The following is a 23,284-nucleotide window of genomic DNA, read 5'->3' as shown; positions in this document are numbered from 1 at the left end:
GCCAATAGGTAGAAGCATGCGAATCAAACATGAGGACGTCAGTGCAGTGGGAAGGAGGGTAGCGATCAACAGTCTTAGATTGGCGACTACCGTTACGATCAGAGTGCTACAGTTTACAAAAACAGCTGTAGGGCGCCCGAGGGCGCTCTCCAACCACATTTTCCATGTTAACACAGAGGGATTGGAGGGCGCCTTCGGCGCCCAAGGGGGCGGGGGGTCATGGCCCAGTGGTCCCCTGCCCCCTGTATTCACCCCTGCTTGTAACCCTGTGCTATATGCTACAAAAATAAAATCTTAGACTAGCCATTCTGTAAGTTTCTGCATTTTTTGTTTCTGCAGAATTTTAGTTTGTGTAACAAAGCTTATCTCATAGACATAGTGGAAGTAAGCATGTTGCGAGTTTTACTGTCTGGGTCTGGCAGCTCAAGAAGAAATAATGTGAGAATTTTTGATCGAAATTAAAGGGAAGCATTCTGAATGAGCTTGTTTTTTTTTTTTGCTAAAAGTTCTTGTGTTAGTGATAGATATAAAGATATAATTGTGGTGAACCACTCATTTCAGATCTGTGGTTTGCATGATAATGTTCTTACAAGGAAGAAGTGCCAGAAACTTTGCTGGGGCTCTAAAAAATTGGCAACTTAGTGGACCTCTTGTGGCACGTCTGTTCTCAACGTCTTCGTACGTTAATGAATTCAAGCATGAAGAGGCCTCTTTTGTCCACGAGAACTCTAGCTCTTTCACCCAGCCACCATACCAGCTTACCAACACCTACCGTGGAGACCCAACGCTCGTCAAATACCTGCGCCGACTGCTTCCACCTGAGGTACGCCTGGCGATGGCCGGCTGAGCAGTTCATAAAGAGTTCAGACAGTTGTCGGTCGACCTGTGACTGTGAGGCAATGATCTCATCCGTTCATCACTACTATTCATCTATTCATCACTTGATACCTATCTGTGACTGAATGTTTTCACAGGAAACTACAGTTAGATGTTTTTGCATATGTCTCAGAAAGAAAGAAATATTGTATAAACAATTGCGCTAAAATGTTAAATGCGTTTAAAAAAGTTACTACTGTTAAGATGCTTTTTAACTATTTCAGGTATTCAACATTGTGAACCGTGACTTGGAGCGCTTTGGCGGTCGCTGCTCGACTGACATCTACAAACTTGGAGAAGACTGTGAACTCAACCCACCAAAACTCGATGTTTTTAATGCGTGGGGCGAGCGCATCGATAGGCTGGGTATGAATGTGCTTATCAACACTTACCTACACAATACATACACATACACAATTTAGATAACTGTAGATATGTGGATGCCTATTTCTCACCTGGAGAGGCCACCTGAGGTGATGTCGGTCACATGACCTCACCATCATAATTTATCAATAATATTGGAACAATCGAGGCTGTTGTTTTTGCACCGGAATTGATTTAGGACTACCTACCTCAAGCACATGGAATCGTGATGTCATTCACTCCTTAGTCCTTGCAAATTCTGATGTTGGATGCAAAGTCCGATGCCTGTCATATTGTGGTTTCTGAATGCTATTATGTGGTGCTAACTTAGAAGCTGTCGTTTTCTCATCAGTGACCTGTCATGCTTGGAAGAAGATGAAGGATATTTCTGCTGAAGAGCAGCTGATAAAGTTGGCCTACCGCCGACGGTACGCCGAGCACAGTCGCGTCTACCAGATGGCCAAGGTGTACCTGTTCAGTCCCTCGTCAGGTCTCTTCGCCTGCCCGCTAGCCATGACGGACGGGGCGGCCAAGACACTCGAGGTGGGTCCGACCACCATGTGTTTGCCCAACGAACAAAATGACATACCGATTGCAGTTTGTATGCCTCTGGTTTTGAGGAGAGGTTGTTCCAACGTTCTTTTGTAACGAGTTTTCTAAACACCATTTAAACCTGGTGATACGTTAAACAGGGTGTTTTTTTTTTTGCCTCATTTCTCCCATTTTTGACTCCAGTGTTTGCGTGGAATGTGCGTTTTTATGTAGGCACTTGAACGTTTACAATGTTTGAATCGTTTACTTTGTGATTTGTCAACAGCTCAATTACTTAATGCACAGGTACCAACCACTCACCTATCTTCCCTTGACAGGGCTTCCGCTCTCCTGAATTGGCCACGGCTTTTGAACGCCTGAGCTCGGCGAGCCCTGATAAGTTCTGGACGTCCGGTCAGTGGATGACAGAGAAACGAGGTACGTGTTATTTGAATCAAGCGAATACAATATTATTCAATGTCATAAACCCGGTTCACGGTTACGTTTTATGCAGCATCTGGGACCGGGGAAGCCGACCTGCGTCCTGCCCTTGCCTAGAGCGTCGGCTTAAAATTGCAAAGGTTACGGACCCTTTCATCCATATTCGAGGACTGTAGATGCACTCTGATCAGGCCAATTGCTATCTTACCAGCAAAGAGATGGTAATGAGGCTAATCACCGGTGATTACATACAGTTGTGTTGCTGTGAATCTAAGACAGGAGATTTTGATGTCTTTGATTTTTTGATTGCATAGCTCAGCCGCTTACCTGGCAGTCTTCTCCAAGCCTGAATACAGTATCTGTCAGCTGTTACTTGGTTCCGAACGTGCGAAGCTGAGTCTATGTGAGGTTTTCTTGAGCAGAATACCCTACATATATAATTTATTTACTGTCAGAGCCCGGAGGCATTCACGTTGTTGTCCTGTCATTAGCGCCCGCTCATTACCAGGTGGCTCGGACGTCGGGGGAGGAACTGAGACCGTGGCCGTCCCCGCCCCTGACGGCTCCTACCGCCTCTACGGCTACAAGTGGTTCTCGTCCGCCAGCGACTCGGACGTCAGTCTGAGTCTGGCACGCAGTCTCGACGAGCAGGGCCAGCCAGTACCGGTGAGATAGATTCTATATTATTGGATTTTAGGTCAGAGTTAAATGTCACGTAAGGCATGCAAATTTAGAGTCGTGATTTGTTTATTGGTTCGGTAAAGCCCTGCACTAAAAATACATGTGTTTTTCATCTTAATCATTATTGTTTTATACTCTTCCGCATGTCAAGCAACGATGTCTGAATTTTAATGATTCTGCTTGTTTGAGCTTTCGGCCTTTAGCTTCCTTAGAAGGCAGGCTGCAGCGCTCCCGCCATTAGGCTATCATTTGCCCCATTGCACAGTGGGGATTTTTTCCGATCTAGCGCCTCTTAATTCCAAAAATCTTTTTTGGATTTTTGTTTATTTTTTTTTTGTGTCAGTGGGGCAAAAAAATAATGTCTTAATGTCTTAATTAAATGTCTTAATTTTTCATATGTGGCATTGTTTTATCTGTATGTCCATAGCAAAACTAGGAAAAATGCGCCCAAAGTTCACACTCATGCGTGATTACTCAATTGGCTCAGCAAGGCCCGAAAGTACAGCTCAATTTCATTGTCCTGTCCTGTTGGTTTTAATCTTGCGAGGTCTTAAAGTTGCATATCTTCTGAAAGGCACCTTTATTAGGAATGGAATGGCAGACAGAAAGTAACAGAAAGTGGCAGACAGTTATGCCACAACCTTACTAAGGTCACAAAAATGCCATTTACAAAAAAAACCCTTACAGACACCATATTGATGGAATGGTATTCTAAATAAATGTAGGAAATCAACAATGTTCTCCACACTTATCCACTCCGAAATATATCCTATCGAATTCGCCACTTTCTCCTGCACAAGACTACGCCTAGTTTGGCTGCCGAAACTTGCCTGAACACAGAATATTCACATTAGAGTATCTTAACACCCCACTCGAGGAGCGCTAGGGCAAACAGCACGATATAGGTATGTTCCGGACATAGGGGAATAATTTTACTTCGTGATTTATATGATGCATATTTTCTGAGACATATTCATTAGGAATAGGATGACAAGCGTAAATTTATACATACCGTAACCTTATTAACCATCGCACTTGTGGGGAGGGGGAGGGGGAAGGGGTCGGATAAAACCCCATGGTTTTCCGCAAATTACTCGCGCAAAAAGCGGCCGATCGCGACGAAACTTTCGGTGCCCTCGAGATAATCAATTTTACATCTAACCTGAAAATTTTATGACTCTGACCCAACTGACCTTTGACCTGTGGCATATTTCTCGAGACCATGTTTGGCCGGAATCGCGATTCGGCGTATGCCAGCTCACATTATCCACGGTTTCCAGTCTATTTGTAGTTTTAAACGTTCAAATATGTGAAATGATGTTAGTGCCATGCATTATGGTGGGTGTCAAGGTCACGTGAAGGTCAAGTCAAGGTCATTGACCTTTTGATGACCTTGGTTCACTTTTTCGAGTTTTACTTGTTTCTTGGGTTGTTTTTGGTGCTGATTTCGAATTTAGCAGCCATTTGAATATTTACGAAGTAGTTCTGGTGCCTTCGTACCAGGTTACGAAGCTATCAGTAGTAGGTGACACCTACTATGGATGGCCGGCAGGACACCTACTGGTTGATTTAACCTAACCTGACCCGACCTGGCCTAAATGCATAAAGACATCGTCTGTGATCAAAACTAACATGAAATTCGTGATCAGCACCCTGAAATACCCCGTAGCATCCTAACTTTGCGAAGTTTCAAGAGGTCTCGATTTCCCAACTTTAGTTGGGTCATTAAACTGTCTTGGAAAGTCAGTTAATGACCTTGGACTTTGAAATTGGATATATTCGGCCTCATTTCGTCATAGGCAGCACGCTTGATTTTTCCGCGAAGCTCTAGCTTGCTCAGGGGCCAAACGGCTGAGCCGGGGGTCCAATTGAACTCCCTATACTATGTTGATTATGCAAATTTACAGGTAAAATTCTCACCAGGACACACCAGCCAACATCTGTGCACAATCTGGCTACAATGCTACCTATGGTTTGCCTTCTACGAATGAAGACGTGCTAGATCGGAAAAAATCCCCACTGTGCATTGGAATGATGTCTTATCGTGTTCCTGCTTTGAAAAATTAATACCAGTAAACCCTACCACTTAAGTGTTATCGTGCTCTGAAAATGCTATCGACGTTACTTCATGTCGCTGAACTTCATTACGTACATATCTAAATACCTACCTACCAAATGTTTGCTTCAGCATGCATGCTCGTTTATAGAAGTGCAATCATTAAAACCGATGGGCATGGTTAAATCATGGCGAAGAAGTCATGGGGCATGATGAAATACATCTGTTTAATAAAAGAGCACACGTACACTTGGTCAGTCGGTATGGTGCGAGTCAGTCTCTTGACACTCTAACTCTAAATGACTCTAGTAACAAAGCACTCAACCAATCACCACGCATTTCGCTTCCATACCACACATGAGGAAATTATATATGGCCGGTTTGTTCGAATCTTTAGTGTACCCAAAGAAGGGCAGTCCCAATTGTTTTGAGCGGCGAACCAGCTCGTGTAATACCATGATCTGCAGACCGCGACCGCGGAAAGCAGGCTCCGTGTAGCCGAAGCCCGTGGCACCGTACGCGTTCACCAGCGACCACGCGACCGGCTCGTCTAGTGGAGTATCTGGGTGCGCTTCGTCACCTTCCTTTAGAAACACTCCTACGGCCAGGCCGGCCCGCTGACCGGCCTCCATCATCGCCGACACGTCCCAGATCAGGTCACGGCTGTATCCCCAGCGGTTCTCCACCAGGGCGAGGTGGCGCTTCTCCAGCGAGCGGACCTCCAGACCGGGCCGGTGGGCCGGCGGCGGGACGGACAGATGGTCCGGTCGAACGAACAACCGAAACGTTTCGTTCATATCGACGATCCATCGGAGGCTGTAGCTCTCGGCGACCGAGCGGAGAACGTCAGTCAGGCCCTCCGCGATGAACTCGACCCTAACTGGCCGCCGCCAGAGCTCCGCCAGCTCGGGCGCCCGCAGCAGGCTGTCGAGCCGCTGCCGGCCGGCCGAGCTCTCCGGGCCGCAGACGTCCAGCACGGCGCGGCCGGGCGTCATCTCCATGGCCGTCACCGTCACCAGGTCGGCGCCCTCGGTGCCGGCAGCGAACAACCGGAACGGCGCCGGGTTGATGCGCGCGCGCAGCAGGCGGAGCACGGTGCGCGTCTGCAGACTGAGGGCGCCATAGCTGGCCAGCCGGGACACCAGCGAGGGAATGTGCTCGGCAGAGAGCCGCACCACGCCGCCACTCGCCATAGTGCCGACGGGCGAACTGAGAAGGCCAGGCGGCTTTGTATAAACAGAGCCTGCGGTCGGAGGCCTGACGAGGGGCGTGAGTGGTCGAACCGCTATTACCAGGGAAACAATAGAAGATACGTGCTCAACTTTTAACACCTGAACAGAATGTAAATCAGCATACAAACATGCTTCCCAAATGAGCGAATTCATGCATATATAGGTACCGAACGAGCTAGCCAACGCATCAAGAGAGACCGAGGCCGACACCATCTACAGGGTCCGGCAAATGTTTTGAAGTTGATTTTTACCTCTTACATCACATTACACCACATCACATCATATCACAACACAAGCCATCAAAAATGTTTAGTGTTGGGTGTTTTGTCCACTTGCTTGTAAATATTGGTGGGCGCGGTCGCACAGACTAGAAGCGAGATTTGACAGCACAGACATCAGTTTTCCTTTCCCTTATGTCGTTTTTTTTTGTCAATGGAGTAATTGTTACAATGACTTGTTGGAGACCCAGTGCCTAAGTATAGGACGTGTGGCGTGATGCACAGGATATTTTTATGCTAAAGGATCATTGCCGTTGGGCGACCCATTTTTACCAAATCAACGAAACTACATTTTTCTGTTTTGGCTGTCAAAAATTTTCAATCTCGTTTCAACTCTCAAAATTGGTAAAATTATGGTAGTTCCTCATGTAACTCACGCAATGAAATATTCCTTTGATGCTAATGTAAATGGAGATTTAATTTTCTGCTTTGTAGTGATTTTTTTCACGCGCTGACCTACGGCCTAATTTTGCCACGCAAAGGAAAAAACAATTACGTCAGGTCAGAGGTCACTAACTCAGGCCAGAGGTCACCCGAACGTAATCGGTGTTGACTTTGTACGGCAGAATTGTTTATATTTTACGACATTGAAGTAATATAAGCGTTTATTATTATTATGTATTTACTTGTTACCGAATTATGACTACCTATTATATATTATTATTCTTTCGGGCAACCCGCATCAGAAGCGCTTTTTAAAATTGTATGGAACGGGCTGATACACAGTTGGTTCTCTTTGCCAGGGTTCGAGAGGCCTGAGCATGTATTTCCTAGAGACGCGACGTCCCGACGGCAAGCTAAACAATATGCAGGTAGTTCGTCTAAAGAACAAACTCGGTAAGCACCACTGGTGTTAGCTGCGTTTAGCCGGGTCCGAGGCCGCCGGGTCCTTATTTGGCGACTTCAGTTCAGGCTGAGTTTTACCATTCTTGTCAGCTGATGAAACCAAATCGCGTAATTACTCTTTTCCCCTTCCCCCCAGTAAGGAATGCTCAAACACGTGCGACAGGGATGTGTTTGCCTCGCCACTTCAGTTAGCATAATGTAAATTTTTCTTCAGTGCTGCGGATTATGTCATGTAATCCATGAAAGCTCGAATTCCATTTAGTTTCGACCGTTGCTCTGTGTATCGCGTGCGTGAGTGACCTAAACGGAAGTATGCGTGCCGCATCTGGCTCTCGGGCTATAAAAATGTCGCAAGAATGGCGCCAGTGTGCTGAAAGATGTTGGCGAGATTTACATTCATATTCGCACGCTAAAGTAGTGGCTTTACTACAGCTTGATGGCTGGAAGGGAAATGGAGCGACAACTAGCGATGAGCGGCAATTACGAACAAAGAATGACAAATATTTCTCTTAAACGTCCCACATAGGCGTAATTTTTATAACTGTAAAAACATCGTGTGATGCATCCTCCCCGGCCGCGACGGAGCTCATGTCTGAGAGAAGTTTGCAAGTGCATACCCTTTATTTCAGTTCACACCGATGGTCTTTTGTTTCTTTCATCGTTTGATTTGATGATTCATTTATATACCTACTTATCTTCATTACCATGCCTTCATTTGTTTCAATAGATTACGTACGTACTGGTCCCTCACTGTAACCTCTACGGGGCTGTTATCAGCTCACGCCTCACGGTCTAACAGTCTCGCTGATCTCGCTGGCCAGGCACCCGTCAGCTACCGACGGCCGAACTGCAGCTGAACGGCACCGTGGCACACCGGGTGGGCGACCAGGGCCGCGGCGTGGCCAGCATCTCGGCCATGCTCACACTGACCAGGGTACACAACGCCGTCAACAGCGTGGCCAGCATGCGACGGTGAGTCGGAAAGCAGCTGGGACGGAATGAAGTGGGCCCTCGGCTTGTGTTTTTATGGTTTAGGGTATCAATGCGAGCGGTCAAACAACAGGAGCTTATTATTTGCATTTAGTCAAGCCTGGTGCTGCCCCGTACCTCGCCTTTCTGTGACGGTAATGTAATGTAATGCATGATAAAATAATGTACCTAAATCAGGGTTCGGCAAATGGTGGGGCATGCCCCCTTTGGGGGTAATGGAGCCCTTTCGGTGGGGGTAATGAGGGTGTTGTATCGTGAGCCTGGCTACGCGTAGTTCAGTTAGCGACCGCCAGGTGGAAACCGGTCGCCGGTTGTGCGGCAGTCGGCCGCCGGCCCGCGCAGGGCGTGGATGTGTTCTGGTTGGCTGTGCGCCAAGTGGGCGCGCAATCGCAGGCTGGGAATAAAGAACTCACATTATATCAAATTGGCGACAAGGATGAGATCAAGGTGAAGCCTTGGAGCTGTGATTGCGAGTGATGGCGAAACGGACCGGTGCGCGGTGGTCAGCGAGGGCGGACTGGCCACGGACGGTGAGGGCGCAAACGTGCTTAGTACGAATGCTTAGTGCTTAGTATTGCTTAGTATTTTTATTTTCGCGCTGCTGCTGGTAGTCTGCCTGTCGCGCGGCGGCCGTGGTCGTGGCAGGATTTCCATGTGATCGCCATTTGTGGCGGCCATGATGCCTCGGCAGTGTGGTGTGCGTGGCGCATGCGTCGGCGTGCTGCACGCTGATTGGTCGGCCGGGGGTGACGCGCAGCTGTGGCAGCGCGTGTGATTGGCCGATTGGTGCGGCGGGGAGGGCCTCAATGCGGTTTGAGGTGCCTGGTCCCCAAGCGGATAATTTCGGGAAGCTGGCGCGCGGCCGGGCGGTTCGGGAAGAGTGCGCATGCGCGCGCGGTGACGTGCGTGTGACGTCACTACCACGTGACGCCCCCGTCGAGTAAAGCGCGGGAAACCGCAGCCGGCAGCGCCAAGACGGGCGCAGGGCGGCGCGGTGAGCGGTGACGGTCGGCGTGAGCGGTGGCCGACCGGCGTGAGCGGTGGGCCCGACCGGCTTGTGCGGTGACCAGCCGGTGTGAGCGGTGACGCCCGGAGCGAGCCGACGGTGGAGCGGCGGCGGGCCGACCGGTGGAGCGGCGGCGGGCCGACCGGTGGAGCGGCGGCGGGCCGACCGGTGGAGCGGCGGCGGGCCGACCGGTGGAGCGGCGGCGGGCCGACCGGTGGAGCGGCGGCGGGCCGACCGGTGGAGCGGCGGCGGGCCGACCGGTGGAGCGGCGGCGGGCCGACCGGTGGAGCGGCGGCGGGCCGGCCGGAGGAGCGGCGGCGGGCCGACCGGTGGAGCGGCGGCGGGCCGACCGGTGGAGCGGCGGCGGGCCGACCGGTGGAGCGGCGGCGGGCCGGCCGGTGGAGCGGCGGCGGGCCGGCCGGTGGAGCGGCGGCGGGCCGGCCGGTGGAGCGGCGGCGGGCCGGCCGGAGGAACGACGCGCTGGTGAGAGCACGGCAGCGTGATGGATCCAACGGGCATGCAGTTGGTGTCTGCGGGGCCGTACCGGGCAGGCACGGACTTCGAGAAATGGCTGCGAGCGTTGGAGCGCTACATGGTCGCCATGGACATCCAAGGGCCTACCAGACGGTGCGCCGTGCTGCTACACCTGGTGGGGCCTGACATAGCCGATGTCAGCGACTCCCTGCCGGAAGAGGAGGCAGAAGGACCGGAGGAAGACGAGTTCACCCGGCTAAAAAGGAAGTTGGTACGGTACCTGGTGCCAAGGAATAACGTCGTGGCTGAACGAGGGAAATTCCAAGGAATGACAATGGAGCCGGAGGAAAGCCTGGAGGAGTTCCTGGCCAGGCTACGGACCCAAATCCTGCGCTGCGGCTACGAGCCGGCGCAGGTGAACCGGGAGCTGCGAGACCGCTGCGTCCTGGGCAGCCGAGGCGAGCTGCAGCGGAAGCTGGTGAGGGAAGCGGCACTGAAGGGCGACGACCTCACCCTGGAGGATGTCCGGCGGACGGCACGCGCCCACCGGGACGTCATGGACCTGACGACTCGGTTGTCAGGGGCGCCGGTGCCGGCTGTGACGGACGGGGAGGCAGTCCAGGTGGTGAGACGCCAGCGGCGGGCGGAGACGGCCAGGCCGGCCGAGCGCCCGGGACCGGGCTCGTGCTTCGGCTGCGGAGGCCGGGGACACTGGCGGCGGGACTGTCCGACGGCCAGGGCGGACTCGGCGCCGGAGAGGGCGCACCCTCCGGCGGCAGGAGCGGTGCAGCAGCGCGGAGTGTCTCGCCCGCCCGGCCCAGCAGACGGCGGTCGGCGAGACAGCAGACGCGGCGGACCGCTCGAGAAGAGGAGGTGCTTCAAATGTGGCAGAACTGGACACCTGAAGCGGGACTGTCCAGGAATCGGACAGGTGGCGTCCGTGGAGGAGGATGTCGTGATGACGGTGGCGCAGCTGACGAGCCAGGACCGGCTGCCACTGGTAACTCTGTCTGTCAACGGCCGGGAGACTGAGATGCTGGTTGACACCGGGTCACCAGTGTCGATCGTGGCGGACGGCAGCATCCCGGGACTGAAGCTGAGACCGTCCAAGATGCAGCTACGCTCGTTCACGGGTCAGCCGGTGCCGGTCCGCGGCGAGGCGACCGTGCAGGCGGAGTATGGCGGCCAGCGGAAGCGGCTGAACGTGGTTGTCAGCGGTCAGCTCCGACACCACCCGCTGCTGGGGCGCGACTGGCTGCGTGAAATACGTCTGGACTGGCGGTCGCTGCTGCAGGTCAGCGAGGCCAGCAAAGTGAGCGGCGGGCGGACGCTGAGCTCAGTGACGGCGGCGCACGCAGCAGTGTTTGCAGGGGGCATCGGCACGATGGAGCAGCGCGCGCACCTGACCCTAAAGCCGGACGCGGTGCCGCGGCGGCTACCACCGCGACCCGTACCGTGTGCGCTGCTGCCGCAAGTGGAGGCCGAGCTGGACCGATGGGTCAGAGACGGGATAGCAAGAAAGGTCGACCCGTCCGAAACCAGTACAGGCTGGGGCACGCCACTGGTTCCGGTGCCGAAGCCGGGAGGCGGGGTGAGGCTCTGTGCGAGCTACAACCTCACAGTGAACCCGCAGCTGATCGTCAAGCACCACCCGCTGCCGAAGCCGGAAGATGTGTTCGCAGGTGTGAGTGGCAAGCTGTTCTGCAAGCTGGACCTAAAGCATGCGTACCAGCAGATGCCGCTCGATGAGGAGTCTCGAGCAATGACGACCGTCAGCACTCACAAGGGCGAATTCGTCATGAAGAGACTGCCGTTCGGGGTCGCCAGTTCCGGTGCCCTCTTCCAGGAGGCCATGGACCGGGTCCTGGAAGGACAGGAGGGATGCCGGTGTTACCTGGATGACCTACTGGTGTTCGGTGCGGACGAGCAACAGCTGCTGCAGCGGCTGGACGAGATCCTCGGAAGACTGGAGCGGCAGGGCCTGCGGCTGGCGGCGCAGAAATGCCAGCTGGCGGTGCCAGAAGTCGAGTTCCTGGGGTGGAAGGTGACGGCTGAGGGCATCGCACCGACTGACGGCGGTGTAGCAGCAGTGCTGCAGGCACCGGAGCCGACGGACGTCAGCCAACTGAGGTCGCTCCTGGGCTCCATCACCTACTTCGGGCGTCTGCTGCCCGATCTGTCGACAGTGCTGGCGCCGCTCTATCAGCTGACCAAGAAGGGCGTGCCGTGGGCATGGACAGAGCAGTGCGCCAAGGCGGTGGAGAAGGTGAAACGGATGCTGACTAGCCCGCCGGTGTTGATGCGGTATGACCCGGACCTGCCGCTGAGGCTCGTGACAGATGCCAGCAGTGTGGGTGTCGGCGCGGCGCTGGTTCACGTGACACCGGACGGGGCGGAGAGGCCGGTGATGTATGCGTCACGGACGCTGACGCCCACAGAAAGGAAGTACCCACAAGTCGAGCGCGAGGCGGCGGCGGTGTCATTCGGGATAACCCGCTTCCATCGGTTCCTGTACGGGCGGCCTTTCACGCTCGTGGTGGATAATAGGGCTCTATCCCGGATCCTGAGCCCGGACGCGAGTTACCTAAGTGTGGAACTACAAGTCGATTCTAGGGCTCTGATTGGTGACTTTGGTCGGGGGATGACGCTTATAGCATGACGTCACTCGCGTACTTGGCCGGACCAACGGCGCAGCGCAGGCGCGCCGAGCCAACCCAGAGGCTCTCAAACTCAATTGTACAGATCCTGCGCATTGAATGGCGAAACTTCGGCGAGTTCGCTTGAGTTTGGAAGCCCCTGCCAGAGGACTGGAGACGGCCGGATTATTTGCTGGACAGTGGGCAGCGCAGATGGCGATTGACGGTGCCAAAAAGATGATAGGGGAAAAGGAGTTGAGACTTTAGCAGTGAATTATAAGCCTGTTGCATAGCTGAGTGGTAAATTGTAAAATACTTAGGGTTTGAAGAGATGCAGTGTAGATTAGCCGACTCAGGGACATTCTGCCGAGTTATGTAAGGCGGAAGGGTCGCAACTCGCAAGTCGTTTGTTTCCATGATTGCCTGATTAAAATGTAAAGCGTATCTAATGTTTAGTTGATAATACAGCGAGGTTGGGCATCTGCTCAATCCATTTCTTCTCTGCAATAGTGCATTCGCCACTGTAATTCATTGTAAGAGGCACTGGGCTGCGCCGCCTGTTAATTATTACGAAACCACCAGTGAATTCATTTGCTGTCGTCACAGTCACTCACAACAATACGAATCGTTCAGTCGTGCGATGGGGGTCCGCCAAATTTAATTGTGCTGCAGAATGCAGACTGGACCGCCGAGAATATAACACTTCCGTCTCCCTGGGCGAGCGGCGCATTGGAGCCGAAGGAAACTGCTTCAGTTTTTTTGTGGGGAGGATACCCATGTTTGAAAATTATGTTATGGAATGGTGTGATAAGGAAAAGGACGGTTTCTTGAATTGAGGGCTGTGGAGAAGAGGCAGATTTTCTCATTTGCTACCCAATGCAACGCGAAAAGACGCAAATGTTGCACATTGGGCTTATAAGTCTAATAAAAGATAAGGGACTTCGTGAATCATGCCTAATTGACCGCGACCAAGTTATTTGCCAATGCAGGTAGGCACTAGGTAGGTAGATACTCATTTGTGAACAGAACGTTCCACCACCCCTCGCCAGAAATTCAATCAGCAGTTGCTTATTAAAACGTTTGAGTGCACCTGACAAGTGACAACCAGGGCCTATTTTAACATGTTAACTGGGGGGGGCAAATGCCCCCGCACTCAACAGAATTGCCCCCCCAGTCGTCGAGATGTGCCCACTATAAAAATGGGCATAAAGGAACACGGTGACAAACATACAACTGTGACTTGTTTTGCAATGGATGTCAAATGAGTCAGTCTGCAAGTAATGACCAGTGGTGGATCCAATGGTGGGTCATATGGGTTATGACCCCCGCCCCCTTTGGCCCGGGGACACCACAGGCCTGCCTGGGGCACCACCGGCCTGTCAGGGGCACCACAGACCTGTTGGGAGCACCATCGACCTAGGAAGAGCACCATAGGTCTGCCAGGGGCACCACAGACCTGCCAGAGGCCCCACCGGCCTCGCAGGGGCGCCACCTTGGGCCTGTCAGGGATACCACCACAGGCCCGCCAGGGGCACCACAGGCCTGCCAGAGGCACCACAGGCCTAGCAAGGGCACCACGGACCTGTCAGCGACACCACGGGCCTGTCGGGGGCACCTCAAGCTTGTCAGGGCCAAGGGACACCACAGGCCTGTCAGGGGAACCAGAGGCCTAGCAGGGACACCACATGCCTGGCAGGGGCACCACCGGCCTCGCAGGGACATCTTGGGCCTGTAAGTGGCACCACGTGCCTGTCGGGGACACTCCAGGCTTGTCAGGAGCACCACAGTCCTCTCAGGGCCCAGGGGCACCAGCGGCCTAGCAGAGGCACCACCGGCCTAGCAGGGACACCAACGGCCTCGCAAGGGCATCATGGGCCTGTCAGGGGCACCACGGGCCTGTCGTTGGAACTTCAGGCTTGTCAGGGGCACCCACAGTTCTTTCAGATGCACCGGCGGCCTAGCACCATGGCACCATGTTTGGCCGGGATTGCGATTCGGCGCATGTCGCCTCGCATTAGCCGCTCGTTTGCAGTCTTTTCGTGGTTTCAAACGTTCAAACATGGGATATGATGTTGCTCCCATGCATTAGGGTGGGTGTCAAGGTCACCGGAAGGTCAGGTCAGGTCATTTACCTTTGATGACCTCGGTTCACATTTTCGAGTTCTATAAGATTCTAGGCTAGTTTTTGGAGCTAAATTCGAATTTAGCAACCATTTGACCGTTTGCGAAGTAGTTTTGGTGCCTTCGTAACATGTTACGAGGCTGTCAGAGGCGGTTGCCACCTACTACGAACACCCGGCAAAACCCTTACTGGTTGACCTGACCTGACCTGACCCGACCTGGCCTAAATGCATGAAGACATCATCTTTAATCATAACTAACATGATATTCGTGATCATCACCCCGAAAAAACATAGCAGCCACCCTTTACGATGCTCTAACAGGTCTCGATTTTCCCGACTTTAAGTGGGTCATTGACCTGACCTGGAAGGTCAAGTGATGACGACCTAGGACCTTAACACTCGCCGGCACAGGCCATTTTGCGTCCTTCGACGGCACAAGGGGGGTTGGTACGACCCCCCCCCCCTCGGGTTTGGCCCCTGATCGAGCTAGAGCTTCGCGGAAAAAACGAGCGTGCTGCCCGTCACGAGAGGAAGCCGATGATATCCAATTTTAATGTCCTAGGTCATCGGGTGACCTTCCAGGTCAGGTCAATGACCCGAAAATCGGGAAAATCGGGACCTGTTAGAACGTCGTAAAGTGTGGCTGCTATGGGGTTTTTCGGGGTGCTGATCCGAATGATATCATGTGAGTTTTGATCACAGATGATGTCTTCATGCATTTAGTCCAGGTCGGGTCAGGTCAGGTCAGGTCAACCAGTAGGGGTCCTGCCGGGTATTCCTAGTAGGTGTCAACCGCCTCTGACAGCTTCGTAACATGTTACAAAGGCACTAAAACTAGGCTTCGTAAATGTTCATCGGGTTGCTAAATTCGAATTCAGCTCCAAAAACTGGCCTAGAAACATGTAAAACTCGAAAAAGTGAACCGAGGTCATCAAAGGTCACTGACCTGACCTGACCTTCAGGTGACCTTGACATCCACCCTAATGCATGGGAGCAACATCAAATCACATGTTTGAACGTTTGAAAGCACGAAAAGCTTGCAAAAGCGCGGCTAATGCGAGTCGACATACGCCGAATCGTGATTCCGGCCAAACATGGTCTCGGAAAGTAGGTCACAGGTCAAAGGTCATTTAGGTCAGGGTCATGAAATTTTCAGGGTAGGTGTAAAATTGATAAATGCGAGGGTACTGAAAGTTTCGTTGCAATCGGCAGCTTTTTACGCGAGTTATTCGCGAAAAAACCTTAGGGGGGTTGCATCAATCCCCCCCCCTGTGTCGGCGAGGGTCGGCGAGGGTTAAAATTGGGTATCACCGGCTTCCTTTCATCACGGGCAACACGGTCGTTTTTTCCACGAAGCTCTAGCTCGAGCAGGGTCGAAACGGCAAGGGGGAAGGTCCAACGGACCCCCCCCCCCCATATACGTTCGCAGCTGGAAAATACCAATACGGGCGAGGGTTGATGGATTATAAGAGACAATTTTCCAGGTTGCCCCCCCAGTCAAATTCCCTTAAAATAGGCTCTGGTGACAACCTTTAAAAATGACGTCCTCCCTTTCAATGGTTCGTGCGAAGACACAAAGCCAGAATCAGCCAAGCAATATCGGAATCCATTGCGCAGTGTGTCGGATGTGCCCCCAGTTTTCAATCCACATAGCATAGTACACTGCTAAATGCAGGTACCTACGCTCACCTACACATTAGGTATTCGAAGGACTTAATAGCTCATACACATGGAAGAAACACATGAAATGTGATTTATAGCTGCAGCAGAAGTTTGGCATCCGATGCCTCTTCGCCAAGTTAAGACCATGCCAATCTCGGCCAGTCTGCCGCTGCGCCGGCACTGGCCGTGGTGTGACGTCATCCGGCCGGCTCGGCGCTGGGTAGTTCCACACTTAGGTAACTCGCAGCCCGGACAGAGACCTGCCGAGCCTGGCGGCCGCCCGCCTCCAGAGGTACGCGCTGCAGCTGGCGGCGTACAGCTACGCAGTGGAGCTGCGCCGGTCCGAGCACATGCACATGGCCGACAGTCTGTCGCGCCTGGCCATGCCGTGCTCGGGTGTCGAGCGAGAGAAGATCGACAGAGAAGGAGCCGACGTCAGCTTCCTGTGCTACATGGACGGCGCGGCGCCGGTGCTGACGGCAGAGGCGCTTGCGTCAGCCACGCGGCGCGATCCAGTGCTGGCCAGGGTGCTAACGTTCGTCCGGTGCGGTTGGCCGGCTGAGGTCGAGCCGGAGCTGGTGCCTTTCAAGCGGCGCCAGGACGAGCTGTCGACGGATGGCGAGTGTCTCGTGTGGGGCGGCCGTGCTGTCATCCCACAGCAGCTCCGGGCGCGGGTGCTGCGTGAGCTGCATGAGGGGCACCTTGGCAGCTCAAAAATGAAAAACTTGGCTCGGCGATATGTGTGGTGGCCGGGGCTGGATGCAGAGCTCGAGGGCGCGGCACGCGATTGCGCAGAGTGCATGGACAAGCGAGGAGCGCCGCCACACAGTGATCGGCACCCGTGGGAGCCGGCCGGAGGCCCGTGGGAGCGTATCCACATAGACTATGCGGGCCCCTTCCAGGGCTTGAACTTTCTGGTGGTGTGCGACAGCTATACCAAGTGGTTGGAGGTGATCCCGATGCAAGAGACGGGCACAGAGAGCACTGTGAGAGAGCTGCGGGCGATGTTTGCGCGTTTCGGCATCCCCCGCCAACTCGTGTCGGATAATGGTGCTCAGTTCACCTCTGCTCCGTTCGCTGCATTCCTGAGCAACAATGGAGTGCGGCGCGTCAGGGTGGCACCATATCACCCGAGCAGCAACGGAGCGGCGGAGCGGGCGGTGCAAACGGCCAAGAACGGACTGAAGGCGGCCCTGCGGGATGGTGGGTCTCTTTCACAGCGGCTGCAGAAGTTTCTGCTGGCCTACCGGGCGGCACCGCACTCGGGCACGGGACGATCGCCAGCCGAAATGATGTTCGGCCGGAACGTGCGGACGCGGCTGGATACGCTGCGGCCCGATCCGATGGACAGGTTTCGGGATCAGCAGCAACGGCAACGGGAGGCGGCAGGCGGCCGGCACAGGGAGCTGAACATCGGAGACACGGTGTGGGCTAGATGTTACAGCGGCCCGCAGAAGTGGAGACTGGGGACGGTGGCCGCACGGACCGGACCGGTGTCGTATGAGATAGCTGTTGCCGATGCTCTCTGGTCGCGGCACGTCGATCAACTCATCAGCGCGGAGCCAGTGCGGACCGGCCAGCGGGCGGCCGCCGCCGGGACGGTCGTGCCAGCGGCGCTCGGCGAGCCCGGTGCTGGCGCCAGCGGCGGCGCGAGGACGGCCGTGCCGGCGCCGCCCGGCGCTGCCGGCAGGATCTCCAGTGAAGGCATCAGGTCGGCTGTACCGGGGGCGATCGGCGGGGCCGGTGCCGGCGCCAGCGGAGGCGACGGTGGAGACAGCCGAGTGGTGACACCCCCAGCGAGCGGATTCACAGAGTGTAGCGGCGACGCAGCGGATCTGTATCGGGCTGGTGGCCCTCGTGCGAGCGGTGGAGAGACGGTGAGCGAGGCCGAAGGAACAGGTCGCGCGCGCGGTGGCGCTACTGACGGACCGCCGGCAGCGGTGAGCGGTGCTGGTGGGACCGGCGGCGCGCGCGGTAGCAAGCCTAACGCTTCGCCGGGAGTGGTGAGCGGCGCCGGTGGGACAGGACATGGCGCGCGCGGCGGCGATTGTAAAGGACCGCCGGCAGAGGTGCGGCGGCGGTTGTCCGTGCGTCACTCTCAGCCACCGAGGAGGTGGATAACTGAGATGTGATCGGGTGGAAAATACGTGATTTTACAGAGATGTGATCGGGCGGAAGGATCGAGCGGAAGAATATGTGATTCCGTGTGTCAATAGGTGCCACCGATAAGGTGGATAACAGATGTGATTGGCCAGGGAAAGTGTGGGTCAATTTGTACCGCCGAGAAGGGTGATGACTGATTAGTTATTTTCGTTTGGAAGTACAGACTGATAAGTAGTGTAAGGGCAGACGTGGGCGACTCTAAAGTCAGTGAATTTGTAGTTATGTTCGTATCGCACGGATGTGAGCGATGTCAGTGATCGCACTAAAATAGGCGGCAGTGTTGACGCTGTAAGTGACCGGACTGGATTTGACTAGTTTGTGGTGGCTCGCAGGTTGAGTAAGTTATGTTTGATAGTTCGATGTTCGAACTCAAATCCAGGGGGGCAGGGTGTTGTATCGTGAGCCTGGCTACGCGTAGTTCAGTTAGCGACCGCCAGGTGGAAACCGGTCGCCGGTTGTGCGGCAGTCGGCCGCCGGCCCGCGCAGGGCGTGGATGTGTTCTGGTTGGCTGTGCGCCAAGTGGGCGCGCAATCGCAGGCTGGGAATAAAGAACTCACATCATATCAGAGGGATTCTGAGAAAGCCTATCTTTTTAGAGTTTGTAGCTCCAGTGATGGAGCCATCGTGACTGTTGCATCCCAGGGTTCAAAGATTAGCCCAGGCCAAAGGCACAGCACACTATTGATTAGATACCAATTTTCACGTACCTGCTCGCCTCACCATCTCACCCCTCCGTACAGTCGTTCAAAAGCAGCTGCAACTTTTAACCGTCGCCCGTCTGTTGGCGTTTCAACAGCCGCTAACGTAAGGGGGAGGAGTCGATCGGACCCCCGCGGCCTCTCGGGCTCTGATATGGAGCTGTGCATAAAAAAGACGAGCGTGCTACCCGTGACCATAGGAAGCCGCTGGCCCATTTTTAAGGTCCTTGGTCATTCCGTCTCATTCAAGAGGGCAATGATAAGTGTCGAGAAAATCGGGACCCGCTATAACTTCTTGAAGTGAGATTTTATGGCTCAAGATGATCTCCAGAAAAAGCTCATAAGCCAACGGTCATTATGGGTCCAGAGGCCAGTTTTACCAACAGAAAAATAGCCGCCTGCCGGAATTTTTGCCTAAAGATCGTTTCACATATGGAGCGTAAACGGTAAAGCCCTATCCGCTTACGAGCCCATCGCGTTTACGCTCCGTATGTGAAGCGGTCTTGAGGCAAAAATTCCGGCAGGCGGTTATTTTTCTGTTGGTAAAACTGGTCTCAGGTCATGATATTTTCCGGGCTAGTGAAAAAAAAAATGATGGGCTCGAGGGTACAATTTGGTCGTGATCCAATGCCTTTTACGTGAGCTTTTAACGAAAAACCACCCGCCGCCCCTATACGTACAAGGGTTAAATGGGATATAGCATAGGCGGCGGAACGGGGAGGGCACCGGGGCACCGTGCACCCTTTGATTTTTGCATTTTAACATTAGCCCTATGGGCGTTGCATGGAAAGAATGGGACCAAAAGTCGGCAGTGCTCCCCCCCCCCCTCCCCCTTAATTGAAGGTGTTCCGCCGCTACTGGGATATAGGCATTAAATGTTTTGTGGAGGAAGTGTCATGTTTTAAATTTGATGCATTGGAAATGCACAAATACCCAAAGAGTTCCAGGACGGTATGGAATTTCAGTAAATATAGTTGTGTCAGCAATGGGGTCTGGTAGGTGGGGGTAATGGCCCTGCCTGGCGCCCAAAAAGGGGGCACGACCCCGAATGACCTGCCGACCACTGACCTAAATGCAGAGCTCAAGCGACATGACTTTACACGTGTTTGGTGAGTGCGACAAGCCACGGCCGTGTCAGTGGAGATGTGAAATTTCGACACCAAATTCCGTCGTCTCGCCGGAATTTCCGGACCGGGCAACAGAACCAGAACCTGAGCGGCAAGCCTTCCTTAGCGTTTATTTGAAGGTGTTCAAAGGCTAAAGAGGGACTAAAAGATCAACTTCTTACTGAAGAAATTACAGAGCTGAACAAATTGCATTATCATGAAAATGCAGCGATGGTACTACGGACTACGGAGAGCAATATGCTGATGTTATGGGGTTGCTATGTTTTCCCGTTGACAGGTGTTATGACAGTTTATTTGTGCCCGTGTAGGATTCTGCAGCTGGCGAGGGACTACAGTCGGCGGCGGGTGGCGTTCGGCCGGCGCCTCTGCGACTGGCCCCTGCACGTGCGCACTCTGGCACACATGGAGGTGGAAACGCGCGGCTGCCTGGCGCTCGTGCTGCATATTGTGAGGTAACTGCGCTGATGCTCGGGACAAAAAGGCTAGATAACACTGTTACCCGTGGAGGTACGATGAAAACAACGCATATTCAGTGCTTACCTGGTATCCAACCTTCCGGATCGGTGGCTCTTACAGCGTTTGAATTACCGACGCGCGGCCGCCGGACGCACTCCATACGCCATGCCCCTCCCCCTAGTAGGACCCTTGCCGTCCATGGTTAATGCACAGCTATGTATCGGTCGCTTATTGGCCTCAGTCTTAAATCTAGCCCTTTGAGAAATGCGCAGTCAGCAGCGCGCCGAATTCAGCCACTGATCAGATTAGCATAAGACCCAAGAAGTTCCGAGGCAATGTGCGTTTTATACTAACGATTCGCTTATACGTGCCCTGACTGTGCCATGCATGTTGATGTGCTAACTGGCACTGAACCCCTTTTTCACCTTCCGCTATGCAGTCTGCTGGGTCGCCAGGACGCCGGCGTCGCCGGAGACCGTGACACGCTGCTACTACGGCTGCTGACACCCATCTGCAAACTGTACACGGCCAAACGGGCCGTCTCCGTCACCTCTGAGGGCCTGGAGAGCTTCGGCGGCCAGGGCTACATCGAGGACACGGGCATCCCGCGCCTTCTGCGCGACGCCCAGGTGTACCCCGTCTGGGAGGGCACCACCAACGTGCTCTCGCTGGACGTGCTCCGCGCGCTGGCCAAGAGCCGCGGAGAGGCGTGGACCGCACTGACCAGTGATGTCACGGAGCGACTCCTGCCGGCCGCCGCCGCCATTGACTCCCTGAGGCCGATCACTGAAAAGGTGTGTGTGACGCGCTGCATGATGTGAGGTCTCGAGGTCCGAGAACTACCTTGAGTAGAGCACACGTCATTTGGCGTACCCTTACATGTAACGCGATGACGTTGCTGCTATGGAGACTTTTTAATTTTTTGAAACATATTGCTGAAAAGGCACAGGGCGGTAGCTTGTGAGCTTTACATGTTTTACCTGATCAATTTCTATTTTCTGTTTACTACGTCATTTCAGGTGAAGAACATCCTAAATGACGTGGGAAACATTTTGAAGAAACAAGATAGCAGTCTCGAGGTTTCAGCGAGAGATTTGTCGTTCACCATAGCCAACACGTACATTTGTAAGTACCTACCTTTTTAGTTCTTCCTGTGCAAACGCATATTCGTAAATAACTATTTCCATACACTTAGATACGAGTACATGCTTTCCTTAAAATTGATTCTTATTTCTTATAGATTCAATGTCTCAGATTTGAGCCTGGAGCAGTTCAGCTCTGACTAAGTTTGCTCTCCGCGCCGCTCAGGTGCGCTGCTGTGCCACCACGCCGCCGCGCCGGACGCTGATGACGAGGATAGGACGGTGGCGCTGCGGTGGGCGGACCGCGAGATGGCTCCCCTGCTGGCCCGTCGGCGGCCGGACCGGGCCGACGAGAGCCGAGACGAACTGCGGCTGGTCATGGCGGGGTACGAGACCGACGACTGAGCCAGGCTCGGAAGGTGCCACTCTTATACACAGTGGTTTGTTCTATCGGGGGAGGAAAGAAACCATCGGCTGTTTTTGGCGATGGTGAATCTTTTGAAGTTATACTATGTACTTGTTGGTTATGCAATATGCATCAATGCAATGGTCAGATGGCTTCATCTCTGGCCTGGGTCAGGTCAGGGTTGATGGGCCTGGGTCAGCTCATAATGATTGTGTAAGCCACTATTGAAATGTTATTTTCACAATAAAATGACGAGTAGGTATGTAAAACTGGTTAAGTTGTGGTGGAGTGCTGATAAACATATCGCATAACGTGGTTTTGGGTAGGCTGAAGACATTACGCGCTGTTACGGGACGGGTGCACTAATTCTCTACTTTATCATGCCTCTCATTTTGCACCAGATACGGAGATCTTATCTTCCCAGCACGGTTCACACCTCGCGTGAACGTAACATCCCATTGGTTGACCCCTAAATTGCAATAGTGCTCTTTCTCCGGAATCGCTTGTGTATACGCGAAAAATAAACGTGCTTGCAGGTCGAATAAATCAAGAGTAAAGAAAGGTGACCATCGGTCATGCGCCAAAATCATGTCGTTATTTCAGAAGGTCTCTAAAAGCACAATTAGGAACATTTAGCTGATATTACGAATATGTGATGCAGACTGATTGAAGCTAGAAGGACCGAAGAAGGAAATAAAAAGTATTCGACAGCTATGGAGGATTATAACGCAATCAACAGCTTCCCTCGGCCGAATCTGCCCGATGGATTCAGGACGCTCCTTTTCTCTCTGTCGAAAGAAGTACTGCGTGAACAGCCCATCAATTTGTACGAGTTTTGCGCAGACTTTTTTGGCCGACGTCTGTTGAACCGTGGCGATAGCTGGGTGTCATTCAAGGAACGCTATGACATCCGTAAGAAAGAGCGAGCGAGTGAGGAGGCTAAACAGAAAACCTTGCCGGACGCCGTCACAGAGAGCACCACAGACCTGCCGCCCGCCGAGGAGTTCACCCCCCAGCAGGAGGAGGCAGTCGTGAAGATCCAGGCGGGAGTGCGGGGCATGCTGGCCCGACGCAGTCTCACGCGGTCCGATGGAAACGCTCAGGCAGAACACGAACGCTGGCTCCATCCGCAGGAGCAGCTGGAGCGCGATCTTCAG

At 53.8% G+C, this 23,284-nt stretch overlaps 1 protein-coding gene across 1 annotated transcript; it reads left to right on the top strand.

Annotated features, from left to right (window-relative positions):
- Positions 1–1,574: 1,574 nt before the first annotated feature.
- On the top strand, positions 1,575–22,396 carry LOC122387731 (acyl-CoA dehydrogenase family member 11-like). The gene is made up of 9 exons (XM_043378158.1): positions 1,575–1,782; positions 2,109–2,208; positions 2,720–2,877; positions 7,202–7,295; positions 8,126–8,276; positions 20,492–20,635; positions 21,079–21,433; positions 21,659–21,764; positions 21,948–22,396. Exons 1-9 carry the CDS (start codon positions 1,615–1,617, stop codon positions 22,124–22,126), a joined length of 1,455 nt encoding a protein of 484 aa, XP_043234093.1. The 5' UTR covers positions 1,575–1,614; the 3' UTR covers positions 22,127–22,396.
- The last annotated feature ends 888 nt before the right edge of the window (positions 22,397–23,284 follow it).

This window comes from Amphibalanus amphitrite, unplaced genomic scaffold, assembly GCF_019059575.1.
Source record: "Amphibalanus amphitrite isolate SeventyFive unplaced genomic scaffold, NRLGWU_Aamphi_draft 000296F_arrow, whole genome shotgun sequence".
Taxonomy (NCBI): domain Eukaryota; kingdom Metazoa; phylum Arthropoda; class Thecostraca; order Balanomorpha; family Balanidae; genus Amphibalanus; species Amphibalanus amphitrite.
Note: the sequence above shows the minus strand (reverse complement) of the source record. Positions and strands in the feature narration are given on the sequence as shown.